The sequence below is a fragment of the Chiloscyllium punctatum genome, chromosome 42, assembly GCF_047496795.1.
Source record: "Chiloscyllium punctatum isolate Juve2018m chromosome 42, sChiPun1.3, whole genome shotgun sequence".
Taxonomy (NCBI): domain Eukaryota; kingdom Metazoa; phylum Chordata; class Chondrichthyes; order Orectolobiformes; family Hemiscylliidae; genus Chiloscyllium; species Chiloscyllium punctatum.
Genome location: NC_092780.1, coordinates 10,082,745 through 10,101,334, shown reverse-complemented (window position 1 = coordinate 10,101,334; position 18,590 = coordinate 10,082,745). Strand labels below are relative to the sequence as shown.

Genomic DNA, 18,590 nt, shown 5'->3' with positions numbered 1-18,590 from the left:
AAGGCATCTGAATGGGTATATGAATGGGAAAGGTTTAGAGGGATATGGGCCGGGTGCTGGCAGGTGGGACTAGATTGATTTAGGATATTAGGATGGGATGGACAGAAGGGTCTGTTCCCATGCTGTACATCTCTATGGACTCGATGGGCCGAATGGTCTGATTCCACACGGTAGGAATTCTAAGAACGTTTGAGGTGTAGCATCATCTCCATCTTAATCGCAGCATACCCAATTTCTGCGTGTAAATACTCTCCAAGCTAATGTACTCTGTACCAGTGAAGCCGGCCAACTTTGCAAATTCAGTGACAATATCAGAGGGAAGTGGCAGGTGTCCATTACACGATTTCGGATTCAATCAGGAGCGATTACAGAATTGCATGACACATTTTTTCCCAAGCCTAACCCAGCTGCCTCGTATACGGCAGATGAACATGATTCGCGTTTCAGTGCAAGCCGAGATTCAGCCATTTAGTCTCAAGGATTTTTTTTCTTCTTATTTAACCGAATAACACCTCTTTCCCGACAAGGCAAGGTGAAGATACGGCGAGGGACAGGGAGGGAGGAAGGGGTGAAACTTTATTATGCAAAGCCCACCCTTTTCCAATATCTATTGTGCCATTGGTACATCTTCCACATCTTGCACCAGTTACAAAGGCGTCAAGCTGCCAGTTCGATTTCAACTGGTTCAATTCTCCGTCAATCGAGCCAAGTTAGGTGGAGACGTGTAGGGCTGGAGGGAGACAGATTCATTGTCTGATGGGGAGAGGAGGAGGAGGAGGGAGAACGTATTGAAGACCAGGGGCTGGCAAATACAGATGTATGTGTAGATAGAGAGAGAGAGAGAGAAGGAAATTAATAATACCCCTTATTTAAAAATGTGCTACCTGTGACTTCAGCAGTCTCCAATGGTACAAAACAGCATGTCCCGAACACCTACAACTTCCCACGAGATACAGATGGCTGTATTTGACAACCCACCGGTGCAGGTACTGTGGAATGAAATTATTGGGTGTGGGAGGAAAATAATTGTTCATTGTCCTTGCATTTTGTTTGGATGCTTTGCTCACTGTGGAAGCACTGATGGAGTCCTGCGGCTGTGCTAACATCAGGCTCTTCATGCAGTGGATACTGCCGCTAGTTTCTTGCTGGTTTTGGGGTGGGGTGGGGAGGTGACTGTGAGATTCAGTCCCACGGTAAGAGCCCCGACCTGTTACACCTCCCCTCGCAAGCACTAGGCACTGCCTCTCCTATTTAATTCGCATCCTGCTGTCATCTCTTCCCCTCCCCTCGTCCAGTGCTTTGAATGCAGAGCAATCACATCTTGTAGTTGTGTTCCTACAGACTGCAGACATTGCGTGTACTTTGCATGTTTATTCATCTGTAATGCCTTCTCTACTCCCCCCCACCCAGCATATTCCAGCTACATTCTGCTATGTTTCCACGTTTCGCATGGATCTTGTTGTATAACTTCTCTTTCGTATTCTGAAGATTCTCGATGCTGCCTGTATATTTTGCAATTCTATATATGGAGTGTAGTAGTATCGCAGTGAGCGCAAAACAAAATTGTCTCCTGTTCTTTTTTCTCGACGTCTCTGCCCTGTGTGTATGTGTGCGAGCGTGTCTGTCTGTATTCTGTCTCTCTCTCTCTCTCTAGCTCTGTACAGCAACTCTTTAAGGACACCATCGCATTGTTTTTTTTAAAAAATACTGTAACCTTAAGACAACGCTCAGTCTCTGCTGTAGGTGTCACAAGTGCAGATTTAGCTGTTCATTTGTCATTACCTTATACAGGTGCAAATCTGATTCCTCCACTTACCCCCCCCGCCAACACACACACATACACATCCCTCCACACACACACACACACACACCCCTTCCCCCCACTCCGTGCATCTGTCTGTCTTTTAACCATTTCCGTGCTGGTAACGCTGAATGTTCAAGCTGCATTCAGGAGCAAAGTTTTCTTAAGTTCCCGGTATGGCAACTTGTACAATATGACATGAGGGGGGGGGTGTCCGCTCTGAGACAGGGCACGCCGAAGACATAAATCACAAGTTAAGGCAATTGCAATTTTAAAAGCGATCAAAAAGGTTGTGAAGGCCAGGGGGGAGGTGGTGAGGGGAAGAGTCTGATTCAGGTTTTGGGTGGGAATCTTTAATTAGAACGAGTTCACAGCCAAACTGTTAGCGTGACAGTTTTATTTTTCAGATAGTGCTCCGAATATATTGACTTGGTAAAGATTTTCTGTGGAACTGCCAGAGGAAGTGGTGGAGGCTGGTACAATGACAACATTTAAAAGGCATCTGGATGGGTACATGAATAAGAAAGGGTTTAGAGGGTGATGGGCCAAATGCTGGCAAATGGGTCTAGATTTATTTAGGATATCTGGTCGGCATGGACGAGTTGGGCCAAAGGGTCTTATTTGGTGCTTTACATCTCTGTGACTCTCTGTCCAGGACGTGTGTTTTAATGGGTTCTGAGGAAGGGTCACTGGACTCGAAACATCTGATTTCTCTCCACAGATGATGCCAGACCTGCTGAACTTTTCCAGCAGTTTCTGATTTTGTTTCTGATTTCCAGCACCTGCAGTTTCTTTGTATATTTTAATGCTTTTGTTTGAAACAAAAATGTCTTTTCCATTGGTAGGTTTGCCACGTCCTCTGTATGAGGAATGCGATCTTTATGAGATCTACCAAGATATATAGTGATGTCAGTTGCGGTCTCAGTGATTGGCATGGTGGCTCAGTGGTTAGCATTGCTGCCTCACAACACCACAGTTTGAGGTTCACTTCCAGCCTTGGGTGACTGTCTGTGGGGAGTTTGCACATTCTGCTAACGTCTGTATAGGTTTACTCTGGTTTCTTCCCACAATCCAAAGATGTGCAGGTCAGGTGATTTGGCTATGCTAAATTGCCCATAGTGTTAGATGCATTAGTCACAGGGAAATGAGGGTTGGCATGGACTGGTTGGGCCGAAGGGCCTGTTTGCACACTGTTGGGAATCAAATCAATCACTTTGGAAGTCTTTCCCATTTCCTGTTTTGTTTTAAACAACTATCCTATGAAGAAGGGGCATGGTATGTTTGCCTCTATTGGTCAGAGTATTGAGTACAGGAGTTGAGAGGTCATGTTGCGGCTGTACAGGACATTGGTTAGGCCACTTTTAGAATACTGCATTCAATTCTGGTCTCCCTCCTATCGGACGGATGTTGTGAAACTTGAAATGGTTCAGAAAAGATTTACAAGGATGTTGCCAGGGTTGGAGGGTTTGAGCTACAGGGAGAGGCTGAATAGGCTGGGGCTGTTTTTCCCGGAGCTTCGGATGCTGACTTTATAAAGGTTTATAAAATCGTGAGGAGCGTGGTTAGGGTGAATGGCCAAGGTCTTTTCCCTGGAGTGGGGGAATCCAAAACTATAGGTTTAGGGTGAGAGGGGAAAATATAAAAGAGACCTAAGGGGCAACCTTTTCACGCAGAGGGTGGTGCTTATATAGAATGAGCTGCCAGAGGAAGTGGTGGGGGCTAGTACAATTTAAAGGCATCTGGATGGGGATATGAATAGGATGAGTTTACAGGGATATGGGCCAAATGCTGGTGAATGAGATTAGATTAATTTAGGATATCTGATCGGCAGGGATGGGTTGGACTGAAGGGTCTGATTCCATGACTCTCACATCTCATTTGGAGGATTTCAGTACTTCCATAATAAAACAAATTGGCCATTGTGCTACAACGTGTTTGAAATGATCTGAAGGTTGGCATGTGTGATCCCAACTAGGAGAGCACTAGAACAGTCGAGCCTGGAGGTGCCAATTGCAGATCAGCAGAGGCAGTGGCACAGATGGGTAGTGTTCTGAATAGGAGAACTGGTGTTTATTTTAGATTACTTACAGTGTGGGAACAGGCTCTTTTAGCCCACCAAGTCCACACCGACCCGCAGAAGCACAACCCACCCAGACCCATTCCCCTACATTTACCCCTTTACCTAACACTACAGGCAATTTAGCGTGGTCAATTCACCTGACCCGCACATCTTTGGACTGTGGGAGGAAACTGGAGCACCTGGAGGAAACCCACGCAGACGCGGGGAGAATGTGCAAACTCCACACAGTCAGTCGCCTGAGGTGGGAATTGAACCCAGGTCTCTGGCGCTGTTAGGCAGCAGTGCTAACCACTGTGTCACCATGCTGCCCAAACTGTGCCACCATGTTCTTTGTGTTGGAGAGAATACAGCTGAAACCTAAAGCAGAGGTGTAGAGTGAAGTATGATATCTCTTTGAGAGAGCTTGCACAGGCCTGATGGACCAAACTGTAACTTTCTGTGAAACATTTGCAGCTGAAACACAAAGGAGAAAGAGTTGCTTTTGCACACAGCCTGCTAACTTGCCCTAGTTCAGCTGAATTGCAATCTTCCTAAACTCACATGCCACTATCCTAACCTGCATAACTGGCAAGATTCCTGAAATGAGGACAAAATCATTCAATGCCAGCCTCAGCCATAAATGCTTCTTTTCCCGTGCCCAGGTTGTATTTGCAATTGCTGACGATAGATTTAATTCAATTCTACTGCCTCCGCTTTGTTTGAAGTGGAACAAAAATAGAACACAGTTAAAATCATAGAATGTCATAAACCCTAGATATTTATGGATTCTTTCTCTCTCTGCGAATTGGAATAAAACATGTATCATGAGCTGTGCTGTGAACGATACTTTCTTTGGGTTTGGGGGCAATGACAGGAGTAACGGTGAGAGAGTATCTTGTGTGGGCGATGGTGAAACAGAACCTATTTAAGCAGATTGCAGGAAATTACTCTGTGATGTGTGTACACTTTGTTGATATGATCTGGAATGAAAAGCTTAACAGGAGGTGCTGGATGTAGATTCAATAACCTTCAAGAGGGAACGGGCCTTGGGAAAAGGTTCGGTATATGGGATTACATGTATACCTCACTCAAGGGCTATCACAGACATGATGGGCTGAATGTTCTCCTTCTGTGCTTGCTGATTAAATTCCATGGTAAATTGCTCCTGGACTTGAGATAATTTAGAGGCAGACATTCTTCAATTTTGGCTAATTAAAGATATTTAGATCACTTTTTATGCAATCTGCACTTTGTGATTTGAAAACAATTCTACTTTAATCACCATTGGTTACACCATTTCAGCTGCTTGTTACAGTATAAGATATCCTGCTCCTTTCTCCAGAGGTGAGTTAGTCCAATATTATATGAAAGGAAGTATTCCAGCGAGCTTTGTGGCTAACACCATACCTCTGTAAAAAGTAGCATTGAGTCAGAGTCATACAGCCCGCAAACAGACCTTTCGGCCCAACTTGTCCATGCTGACCAAGTTTCCCTAACTAAATTAGTTCCATTTGCCTGCGTTTGGCCCATGTCCCTGTAAACCTTTCCTGTCCATGTAGACCTGTCCAAATGTCTATTAAATATTGTAATTGTACCTGCCTCTACCACTTCCTCCAGCAGTTCATTTCACATACATGCCACCTTCTGTGAAAATGTTGTTGCTTTTAAATCTTACCCGAATCTCCTTAAACATGTGCCCTCTAGTTTTGAACCCTCCACCCTGGGAAAAGATCTTTGCCATTCACCTTATCTATGCCCCTCACGATCTTACAAACCTCTATAAAATCACCCCTCAACCTTCGTTCTGGGGAAACTGTCTCAGCCGATCGAACCTCTCATTACACCAAAACTTCCAGTCCTTGTAACAACCTTGTAAATCTTTTCTGCACCCTTTCAAATTTTACTATCTCCTTCTTACAGCAAGGCGACAAGAACTGTAAGCTGTATTCCAAAAGTAACCTCACCAATATCCTCTACAGCTGTAGCAAGTTGATGTCCCAACTCCTATACTCAATGCAGGAGCCAGCGAAAGCAAGTGTGTCAAATGCCTTCTTTAGCACCCTGTCTACCTGCAGTGCCACTTTCAAGGAACTATGTACCTGCACTCCTAAGTCTCTGTGTTTGACAACACTTCCCAGGACCCTACCATTAACAATACAAACTGAACATTCTCATTGTGCACTGCTTAGTGCTGGAATGTACATTTCCGACGGTATTTAATTAAGGGAACCAAGTTAATTTTTGTATTTACTATAGATTCGGATGTTTTTTATCAATGTCTTCTTATGGCTGCCAAGGTGATCATTCTTCATGCAAATAGAAAGTAATTATTAATGGACTGTTCTACTGTTATGGCCTTCACAACTGAGCCCGATACGCAGTGTGTATCACTTCAAACCATCCATAAGGGTTCCATCGCAACAGTCTGGAGTGAAGCCTGGGCTCAATTCGTTTCTTAAGGAACTCTATTTACAGGGTGACTAGGAAAGCAGGGATTGGGAATTGGTCTTGCAGACAGCCAGCACCGACTTCATGGGCAGACTGGCCTCCTAAAACGCTGTACTGATTCAGTGGTGCTGCAATTCTTTTATCTAAACATATGCTTCATTTACAAAATATGTAAGCAAGAATATTTCAAGTTTGTTATTACAGAATTTGCAATAAAATTCAGCACTTCCACAATGTAGGGAATCTAATAAAAAAATGTATGATTGTAATCATCTTCCTATTTATCAGCTACGTACATCAGGTATGAAACATGAGGGCAGAACATTCTACATTATAAATTACAGGAAGTGCAATCAAAGTTCTTTTTGCAACATATTTCCCGTCAGTATGTTTTCAATATTCTTGATTCACAGTGTACATTTTTCGTGAGGTGCACAGCCCAAACAGTTCTACGTTTCCCAGCCCCTGGGTGCTCAGTGGCTGAAAGGTCTTAGACAGTGTCCTTTGCCCATTGCGCTTTCGCAGCAGCTTCTCTGCCTCCCTCAGCACTTGGTCTGAGACCTTGGATGTGCCAGTCGCCAACACTTGGTTGAGGATCACTCTGTGCACTGGAAGACCAGCAGGTTTCGGGTCAACCAAAGATGGTCTTTGACCAGTTGGATGGTCGTTCATGGGCAGTTCACATTTGTCTCAGTGTGCGTTTAGGGGAGCAGTCTTATGTCACAGAGCTGCTCAGGAGAAGCCATTACATCTCTCTCCAAACCTTCTTTACAAAAGCACATTCCACTAGGGAGTGGGATTCAGCTTCCCCCAATCAACGTTACTGAGGTCAGTTGAAGATTTTCAAGCCAAACCTCACTTACATCTGTCCTGGTTAAGAGTAAGATTATGACCAGGAAACAGAGTTAGAACCTTCCAGACCTGTGTAACTCAGTTCCACTACAGGCCATGTGCTGGTTGACTTGCCTATTTTGAGATGAACCAGATCCTATTTGACAAATAAAGGCAAAGAGCAGAGCAGGGTGGGGACAGGAGGGTGGTTAAAATGCAGCATTGGTAAAGCCACAAATAGGACAGCAGTTCATCAACAATTTACTATCCCCCAAGCTCTATATTCCAGCCACTTAAATGTAAAGGGGAATGGGGCAGGTGAAATAAGACACAGTTATTTTGCTATCACCCAATTTGTACTCCCTTGAAGTTGATGAAACATTGACTTAATCCCAACTCCTTCTACAAACAGAATGTAAAACAGGAGCTGACAGCTGGCTGCCCATTTGTGTCAAGGCTGGAATTAACTTTGGTGTATGAGCAGGTTCCCTGTAGTGGAGGTCAAAGAGACACAGGTGAGGGAAAAGGAGGATAAATACAGAATATTCATCTGCATGGAAAGTTCAGCCACCCCTTTTTGGAAACAGGACAGGGGGCCTGTTTCATCTTCAGTGAGACCACAGCCCATCCAGCCCACACTGCTACTCCGAACAACATCCCAACCCAATCCCTGCATTTCCCATGGCTAGTCCACACATCCCTGAACACTATGGGCAATCCATCCAACCTGCACATCTTTGGACTGCGGGAGGAAACTGGAGCACCTAGAGGAAACCCATGCAGACACAGGGAGAATGTACAAACTCCACACAGACAGTCACCCGATGCCAGAATTGAACCCAGGTCCCTGGCACTGTGAGCCACCAGTGCTGACCACTGAGCCACCATGAAACCCTAATGTAACCTTTGTCAATGTAAGATGGATAACCTCAGACTTGCTTACATTGAACTCTGCCTCTTACAGTTTTGCCCATTCACTTGGTCGATCTCTTTGTAAGCTTATGCTCTTCTCTACATTGTCTACATTGCTACCTAACTTTTGTGTCATCAGCAAACTTGGATATTTGGCTTTCTATGTCATTATCCAAGTCGCTAATAAAAACCAATCAAAGGAGAGTCAGAACATTGTAATCCGAACACTCAGCGTGTTTCATTTTATATTCTGCCGAGGAATAATGAACAAGCAACTCTGAGTTTATTTAGAAATAGTGTATCGAAGTGAGCAATCTTTGTGAAGTTTATAATCAGGTCATAATTTTCAAATTATATTAGGAACTACATACATTTATCATTAAAATCTTTGCCATTAAATTACTGCCTTAAAATCAGAAAGAAATGTCTCTTACTGCTTGTAATAAAGAACAATGACATTTCTCTGGAGTGCTTTGATAGTTCTTGGTTTTTTTTGTAACTTGGAATTCTCTCCATCTTTTGGCGTAGCTACTGGAACAACTTAAGTTTGGATCTGATTCTTAAACTTCATGTAATTTCTGTAATTCTGTTACATTCTGTGTGGGAAGGTTTGCTATATCTGCCTGTCCTCTCTGGAATACTGGTCAGTGCTGAATTATAGTCCAGCACAAAGACAGTCCTGAGGTGGCTGTAGGCGGTATGTATTTGTGTTGGGGGCACAAGTAGGGACACAGGTCGAAGGAGGTAGTCCTGCAGCCATCTGTAATTTCCCTCTGAGGTGTGTATTTTCATATTATTTTATTGGAGAAAATAAGGACTACAGATGCTAGAGGTCAGAGTCGAGAGTGTGGTGCTGAGAAAGTACAGCAGGTCAGGCAGCATCCAAGGAACAGGAGGATCAACGTTTCGGGCATAAGTCCTTTATGAAGAATTTTTTCTTATGTTTGGTTTCTTGGAGATGTCCATTCTATAGACACTGGCCAGTGATGAGCAATGGGACTGAGCTCCACCGGAACAAGTCTTTATCTTGGATCAGACATGTAAAATATTTCAGGAATGGACTTGCAGATTCAGGAATGGACCTGCAGATTCAAATCATCTATCTAAGCAAAACATGAGGAGAAAATACTTTGCACACAGTAATAGATGGGAGGAAATTGTGACATGCAAAACTGGCACTTTGAGATTACAGAAAAGGCCTAAATGCTTTATTACCCTGTCAAGCTCACGATTAAGCCCTTTCCTGTCTACTTACTTGGCAAAGACAGCACTCGCATATTTTATGACAATTTTATAAAACGTTTTAAGGCACCTCACAGGAGCTCTTTCAGATGAAATTGAACACTGAGGAACTTAAAGACATATGTTGGAACAAGACCTTATGGCTCAGGTTCTGGAGTGCATCCTGAAGAGATGGCAAATTTTAGTTCCTCTTGGTACTTTGTGGCCTGTGTTTTCCCTTACTTAAGAGAGATCACTGTTCTTAATCTAGGGGGTTCTGCTTACACTTTCCTGAAAATATTGTACACGACACACGTCTCTGCAAATACTTCTGTCACTAATATAGACTCTTCCATCCTTTCTTCACACTGTCTTTATGTGATGGCTGCTGTCTCTGTATTTTCGTGATAGACATCACCACCTTGTGATCACATCCAGTCTCATTCTGCTACAAGTAGGACAGATCACCACAAGCGTGTTCGAAGAGAGAGGTTTTCTAAGTGTTTGTTAAAGACAGCAAAGTTAAAAAGGTGGAATGTTTACGGAAGGAATTCCAAAGCCTAGGCAGCTGAAGGCATGACAACTGATGGTGAAGCAATTAAAATTAGCAAAGGGCAAGAATTGGAGAACAAAGGGCCATAACCTCAAAATGTGAGCCGAGCTATTCAGGGTTGATGTCAGCAAGCAAAAGGGATTGAAATCTGAAACTGACTCTTCACCTCATTTTGAGGTGACCTGAAAATGTCAAAGCTGAGAGTGATTTTTTCTTTCTTAGCAAAGGTGTTAGTGGTTATGAACCACGATAGATGGGGCTTAGGTAAACATCAGCTATGATCCAATTGAATGGCAGAACGAGCACAAGGAGTTGAATGGTCTCCTTTTCTACAAGGAGGCAGCAGAAATGCACCAGATGGATAGTATGGCATCTACCGCTGTACAAAGGTGGTCCATCTGTACAAGATTGTGAGCAACCTTATGTCATTCAGCTTGTGGTGATAACATGGCTGAGGACTGTGATGATGCTAATGATTGTGAGTGGTGGAGTGGCGTGCACCTAATTCTTGACGGAATTATACTCAATATACTCAGCAATATACTCAGAGAGCCACGGGCACTGAGGGACACCAGCCTAAATGATCTGGATTCACCCTTTACACTTAATGGTATCAGGCACGGACTAATTAAGTGAGAGAGCATAGTTAGAGGCTGAATGGACTGTGCCTGGGCCCAATTTTTGAGAGAATCCATCATACTGAGATTCCTGGGTTGTTTACAGGTGACATCTAAAATGTAATCATATATATTTATAGATGTATTCATAAGATATCTGAAAGCTATATACAGAGAGGCACAGACACAGACTCACACACACATAAACACAGATACACACACACAGACACATATATATATTCATACGCAGTGACATGGCCTCTGCAGGAAAAAAGGATTGTGTCAGCTTGTTACTTTTTCTTATTTTAATAAAAATCATGGGGGGCTAGTTCTCTGGTCTATTCTCCATAGCAACACCTTAATCAATCAGAGTCAACTTGCACTGTTTTCCCAGACTGTACAAATTGTCATTTGGCAGTAGAGTATCATAGGATCATAACATCCCCACAGTGTGCAAACAGGCCATTTGGCCCAACAAGTCCACATCGACCCTCCAAAAAGTATCCCACCCAGACCCATTCCCTTACCCTATTACTCCTAACTGACCTTGTAGCGTACAGTGAAGGTAAAGTCTGACTCTCGTTGGAGAGACCAAGATGGTGTGTTTAACCTGCAGGTTACCATACCTCAGCCAAGGTCAACAAGGAGTGTTCTTTCTGGTCATGTCTTTTTGGTGCAGGAATTGAACCCACGCTGTTGATATCATGCCGCATCACAAGTCAGATATCTAGCCAACTGAGCCAACCGACTAGATTGGCATGGTAATTGGGCTGGGCAAGTGAGTGTCTCTTGGAGGGAAGGAGTACTAATGTTTGTAATTTAAAGCAATGAACAGCCAACATTAAAGGGGAAAACGCTTCTTTTGGTGGAAGCTAACAATTGAGTGAAGGGGAATAATCTTTGTTTTTGAAAAATCTCTTTTGTATGCGATGCATGCTCCCCCCCCCCCCCCCACACTCCATATAAATAGAAGCCTAGCTTTCACCTTGCTTAGGGAGCCACTATATTCAAACCACACAGGAGCTGTCTCTGCCATTCTGAGAATTTGATGGACTTTGACACAATAAAGCATGATTCTGAAATATGAGCTGGTTTTAATGATTAAGCTACCTCTGCCTTCTGTACATACGCATTTATTTATATATTTATTTATTGAACCTGAAGGGAGCTGCGCAAATTAGACTCCTCCATCTACAAAAACCAATAATACTGTAATATTACACCATGACAATGGGCTTTGTTTACTTTTAATTTAATACTTGGCCTGAGTGAAACGATTGCAGTCACTTGTGGACAATGAGGAGAAAGAAGCACAGACAAGAAGCTGAATTTGACCAACATTGAAGTACATCCATTCTGATCACGTACAGGGACTGCTCACCTTTCTGTGCACAGTCTAGTCACTGTCCATTTTATGTCACTTTCTTTCCCACTCTTAAACTCAATCTGTCCACTGAACTCTTTGCTCACTTGGTGGGTTCTCAGAAATGGGTGATTTTGTTTTAGCTTGAGGTGGGTCTAATTTTTTGCTTATGTTTCTTTCCCTTCTCCAGTTTTATCCTCTCTCGATGATTGCGTGAGCACTTGTGATTTTTTTGCAGCTAGGCTAGTGCTTCATGGAAACGGCCGTGCATCGTAGAAATGTAGAAACCAGGAGTAGAAAAGAGTGGTGCTGGAAAAGCACAGCTGGTCAGGAGCAGGAGAGTCGATGTTTCGGGTGTAAGCCCTTCATCAGGAATGTGCTCACTTTCTCCGAGAAAGTAGGAGTAGGCCATTCGGCCCTGTGAGCCAGCACCACCAGTCAGTATGATCATGGCTGATCATTCCCAACTCTTTCCCCTCTTCTTGCTTTCTCCCCATTCCCTTTGACTCCTTTAGCCCAAAGAACTATATCTAACACTTGCTGGAAAATATTCAATGTTTTGGCCACAATTACTTTCAGTGACAGAGAATTCCACAGACTCACCACTCTCTGGGTGAAGACATTTCTCCTCATCTCAGTGCCGAATGGCTGAGAACAGTATTCCTTGACTGTGACCCCCGTTGAGGCATTGGACGTGGCAGAATTGCAGAATTGTTACAGCACAGCAGGAGACCATTCAGCCCATTGTGACTGCATTGGCTTCCTAATGATCAATATGACTTGCTGACATCCTCCTGCCTTTTCCCCATCCCTTTGTGTATTGTTTTCGTTCAAATAATCATCCAATGTTTTTGGCCAGTGCAGGTTCGATGGGCCAAGGGACCTTCCTCTGTTCTGTAGACCTTCAGCACCAGGATTCTCCAGTCTTTCAATGGAGCCTGGCTCCACCCCATTTCCAGGGAGCACATTTCAGACCCAAACCATTCGGGCAGGAGGACAACAAATCTTTTTGCTCGTGTCACATTTGAGAGGTTTCTTAAGCAAGAGGTGCTGGAAGTGCTCAGCACTGTTGGCAGCATCTGCAGAGAGAGTAAAACTGGGTTAATTTTCAGACATTAAACATTTCCAGCATTTCTGTATCTAATTTCTGGTATCTGTCATATTTTTCTTTTGCAGATCACTGTTTCACATTGACAGTGATCGCGCGTTGCTGACCCTAGTTGGACATATGACCTAGCACCTTTCTAAATATCCTGTCCAAAGGAAATTCCATTTCATAGAAGTCCTACAGTGCAGAAAGAGGCCATTCAGCCCATTATGGCAGCACTGATTCTCCAAAGAACATCTTAGCTCCCCCACCCTATCCCCATAGCCTCGCATTTACCATGGCTAATCCACCTAACCTACAATCTTTGGACTATGGGAAGACTGTGGGCGGCACGGTGGCATAGTGGCACTGTGGTTAGCACTGCTGCCTAACAGCAGCAGAGACCCGGGTTCAATTCCTGCCTCAGGCTACTGACTGTGTGGAGTTTGCACATTCTCCCAGTGTCTGCGTGGGTTTCCTCCGGGTGTTCCTGTTCCCTTCCACAGACCAAAAACGTGCAGGTTAGGTGAATTGGTCATGATAAATTGCCCGTTAGGTGAGATGGTAAATGTAGGAGAATGGGGTCTGGGTGGGTTGTGCTTTGGCGGGTCGGTGTGGACTTGTTGGGCTGAAGGGCCTGTTTCTACCCTGTAACTAATAATAAAAAATAAAATAAACCGGAGCACTTGGTAGAAATTCTAGGCCAGGAATCAAGCCTGGGACTCTCTTGTCTAACTCAGCCCTACCACAGATATGTGAGGCCCATCATGATTATTGTGGGGAGATATATAATACTAACAGAAAGTAATGACCTTCAAACCCATAATAATGTCAGGAATAACAAGGGAAGACAATGAGAAATTCATTGCTGGTTCTATGACTGGGGCACAACTTGTCTCCTACGAGGTACAGTCTCTTTCATAACTAGAACTGAAATATGGCTGTGACTTGGGAACCAAGAGCAGATCGAAGCTTTAGCTGAGTTCCTTCCAGATACCATAAACACAATAAAACTGTAACTTGGGACCACTAAATGGCTCAAAGAGTGTGGTGCTGGTAATGCACAGCCGGATAGGCAGTGTCTGAGGAGCAGGAGAGTCGACGTTTGAGCATAGGGTCTTCATCATGAATGGAAGGGGGGGGTTGGAGCCAAGGGGGCTGAGAGATAAATGGGAGGGGTGGGGCTGCGAGAACGTAGCTGGGAATGCGATGGGTAGATGAAGGTGTGGGTTAACACTTTAACTCCTCCTCCCAATCCGCCAAGGACATGCAAGTCTTGGGCCGCCTCCACTGCCAACCTTTAGCCACCCGATGCCTGGAGGAAGAACACCTCATCTTCTGCCTTGGGACCCTCCAGCCTCACGGGATCAATATGAATTTCACCAGTTTCCTGTCCCCCCAGATCCAACCTTCCAACTCGGCACTGCCCCTCTTCAACTGGCCTACCTGTCCATCTTCCTTCTCACCTATCCACTCCACCCTCCTCTCTGACCTATGGCCTAATGGGTGATCTTATGCGCAGCACGTTGGCTCACTCGTTAGCACTGCTGCCTCACAGCGCCTGGGACCTGGGTTCAGTTCCCATCTCAGGTGACTGTGTGGAGTTTGCACATTCTCCTTGCATCTGCGTGGGTTTCCTCCAGGTGCTCCAGTTTCCTCCCACACTCCAATGATGTGCAGGTCAGGTGAATTGGCCATGCTAAATTACCCGTAGTGTTAGGTGCATTAGTCAGAGGGAAATAGGTCTGGGTGGGTTACTCTTCGGAGGGTTGGTGTGGACTTGTTGGGCCAAAGGGCCTGTTTCCATACTGTAAAGAATCTAATCTATCACCTTCACCCCCACCTTCATCTACTTATCACATTCCCAGTCCCACCCCCCCTCCCATTTATCTCTCAGCCCCTTGGGCCACTCCCTCATTCCTGATGAAGAGCTTGCTTGAAATGTCGACTCTCCTGCTCCTGTGCTTTTCCAGCACCGCACTCCCAAGGTCTCCTGAACAAAAACCTTTTCCAGTACCGCACTCGCCAACTCTGACCTCCAGCATCTGCAGTCCTCACTTCCACCACCAAATGGCTGCAAGGAACAGTTCATACATTAGAGAAGGCAAAGGGAATTAGTTACTGCGAGAGTTGTCAGGTTATCACTGGGGTAGGTTTAATGTTGGTTTTGGGGTTACAATGGAGAGATTATTTAATGAGAGCAGTTAGAGGTTGGTTACTGGGAAGGGTCAGGGTCATTGTTAATTAGAAGGTGTTGGGGGTTGGTTTCAGGCTGGAAGGAGGTAACTGTGTGGGTGCGTGCAGGGAGAATGAGCGTTTACATTCTGGGAAAGGACAGTGGTTGGTGTGAAGAGGCAGAGTTAGTGAACTGTAAGAGTCAGTTCATCTCCTCCACCGGCCACTTCGAGAGTGAATCTCATCGTTTTTAGGATTTAGTTTTTCATCTTCATTGTTATGATGTATATGTTTCCCAGTTCCTCTGAAGGCTGCTCCAACAGCAAATGAGACCATCTCTCAAGAAGTTTGGAATCCTTGTGACAGGCCATTTATCAGCAGCGTGCCAAAGCTCCCAAATTTGGGCAAAAGCGTGACTGTGTGAGGATCCGGTTGTTCTCTATCACATTCCTGAACGGCACAATGGCTGTACTAATGTGATTTTTTAAAAAATTCGGAGATGCTAATCTGTCCAAATATTATTTTAACAAATGTTTAGGCTGTTTGTTTCAAAGCAAATTAATGGACTGAAATGGCTGCTGGAAGATTTTACCCAGGGAATCATAAAGTTCATTACCCTGTTATTTTCCAAGGCTGCTGGGTAAATGGGCTGGTGTGGGTTGTATATATCTGTTGAATGAATGTGTAGTGCAGATTGACCATCTATTTGGAGGAGAATGCATTGGCCCATTGTGGGTAACAATACTCCTGTTCACCTGCCGGCGGTGGCAACATGCACTTAATGGAATGGGATAATTTGATGACTTTGTTTTACTGGGTCAGGTGGAAATGGATGGTCTTGTCTATCGGACAAATTGATTCCTGGGATGACAGGACTGATGTGTGAGAAGGATTGTATTCACTGCAGCTTAGTAGAAAGACAGGGGATCTCATAGAAGCCTATAAACGTTTAACAGGAATGGACAGGTTGCATGTTGAAAGGATGTCCCCGATGTCAGGGGGAGTCCACAATCAGGGGTCATAATTTAAGCCTAAGGGGCAAACTTTGCAGGACTGAGATGAAGAGAAATTACTTCGCCCAGAGAGTGGTGAGACTGTGGAATTCACTACCACAGGAAGTGGTTGAGGCCAAAACATTGTGTTTTTCAAGAAGAAGGTTGTTATAGCTCTTGTGGCTCAAGGGATCAAGGGATATGGGAGAAGAATGAGATGAGGATATTGAGCTCAATGATCAGCCCTGATCATTTGAGCAGGCTCGAAGGGCTGAATGGCCTACTCCCACTCCTGTGTTTCTACAGCAACTCTCTGCGAGCAGGTGTAACTGGTCATTAGATTAGATTCCCTACAGTGTGGAAACAGGCCCTTCGGCCCAACAAGCCCACACCGACCCTCCGCAGAATAACCCACCCAGACACATTTCCTTCTAACTAATGCACCTAACACTATGGGTAATTTAGCATGGCTAATTCACCTAACTTGCACATCTTTGGACTGTGGGAGGAAAGGGAGCACACAGAGGAAACCCACGCAGACACGGAGGAGAATGTGCAAACTCCACACAGACAGTCGCCTGAGGCTGGAATCGAACCCCGGTCCCTCGTGCTGGCCAGGCTGCTTTGGCACGCTGCTGATAAATGGCCTGTCGCAAGGATTCCAAACTTCTTGAGAGGTGGTCTCGTTTACTGTTGGAGCAGCCTTCAGAGGAACTGGGAAACATACACATCATAACAATGAAGATGAAAATCCTAAAAACGATGAGATGTGGTCATTCAATAGGATAATTCATTCAGCCTTGTCGAAACCTTCTCTTGTACACACCCCCAGCTGAGTGTCCTTGGCAGGTGACCATGGTGGCCCTAGTACTACTTGGAGGCTACACATCTCTTTGTGTTGAGGGTGTAATTTTGGACTGGTGCTGGCGATATGCCATGTTTCTCTCAGGGAGTCCAAGCTGCTGGGTTTTTACATGTGTATTGTAGTTTGGAGTTATGGATGGTGGTGGTGGAGGTTCCAACTTCTGTTCCACTCTTACCACCCGCCATTGGTGTGTGCTGGGAGAATTAGCAGCTTGATACTCACCCTGTTTGGTCATTGTAATGAGCACATCTTCCATGGGCGTCAAATCCTGGACTGAAACCTGGGCTCTGGGATAGGGATACCACCCACGGCACCATACGATATTCACCGGGGTAGTGCAGGGATGTAAAGTGGAAAGGTTTTCATTCACTGATGCTGTAGAATGTGCCCGATTCTTCAAAGATCAATGCAATTGAGCATGGAGCAGAGTGTAAAATGAGTGACCCCCTTTTCAATCACCTGGTCTACATTTTGACCATATCGAATGTAACCCTCTTAGAGTTTGTAAGTAATTTCTCATAATATTCAATTTAAGCAGCATCCTGAAGCATCTCAAAGGTTTTTGTTCAGGAGTCCTTGGGAGTAACATTGAGTGTCAGCAATGGACCATAAACAGACCCAAGAAGAGTGACCAGTTAATTTGGCTGAGGGGGGAATGTTGTTCAGATTACTACCTGCCCTGGTTAGATTAACACTGCCAAATGCTGAGTGACCCTTGAACAGAGAAAATGCTGTTCACATTAGTGCACAGGCCGATGTGGAGCAGTTGATACAATGCAGTGTTACCTCCATGCTGCATTGTTATGTCAGTCCAGGTTAGGTACTCCATTTAACAGTCAACATAGAGAGGAATTTGTAACAGGTGGATCAGATAGGGAGCTGTCAATAACTTGAGCTAAGACCAACTCTGAGAATGTTAGCCCCCTCCCCCGCTCCTAGCCAACAAAGGACAACTCCCAATCTCCACTGTTGGGAATCTTGTTCAGAGGAGTTCTGGTCAGAATCTGAGCAGCAATGTCACACTTACAGTTCTCTGAGCCATTCTCCCATTGGGGACAAATCATCCTTACAAATTCTTCAGAGACAAATGGACCGAGTTTTTTTTTTGTCCCTCTGCAACCTGATGACAGTCATGGAGGCAAAGAAGTAAGCCCTTCAGCCCATTGAGTCCATGCTAGCTGCTTGTGCACCAAGCTTATCAGAACCATTCTCTCGCTCTGTTTTCCTCAAATGATCATCCCAGTTTCCTTGCAAAATGATTAATCTCATCTCCTTCCATTGGCCTCAAAGGCAGTAAGTCGCAGGCCATTGCCATTTGCTGTGTGAAAAAGCTACTCCTTAAATCCCAGTAGTATCTCCAGCTGAAAACTGTGTACCCTAAGTCCTTGTACCATCAGCTAATAGTAATAAACATAAAATTGTTTGTTTTTAAAAAAAATGTCCAGGTCCACAAATGTGTGACTAATAAATGAGCAAAAGAAATTGTCATTTTTACATGGGATTCTGGAATTATTGTTAGTGTGTTGGGAATTACATTCAGTGCTGTCATGCAGTTTAATCTTGCAAACTATCTGGAGGCACTTGACTATTGTCCATATTAGTAAAATAAATCGGGTATGATGTGAAAGGTTCTCACAAGTTCAGTTCCATACAGTTAATATGGTTG

At 44.5% G+C, this 18,590-nt stretch overlaps 1 protein-coding gene across 4 annotated transcripts in view; it reads left to right on the top strand.

Annotated features, from left to right (window-relative positions):
- The first annotated feature begins 760 nt into the window (after positions 1 to 760).
- The window catches only part of LOC140465713 (voltage-dependent L-type calcium channel subunit beta-1-like), a 273,486-nt gene continuing 255,656 nt past the window's right edge, over positions 761 to 18,590 (top strand). For all 4 annotated transcript variants that reach the window (XM_072561367.1, XM_072561366.1, XM_072561365.1 and 1 more), the window contains exon 1: positions 761 to 986. In XM_072561367.1, coding sequence (XP_072417468.1) covers positions 906 to 986 — 81 coding nt within the window. In that variant the 5' untranslated portion in view covers positions 761 to 905. The remainder of the gene's footprint in view (positions 987 to 18,590) is intronic.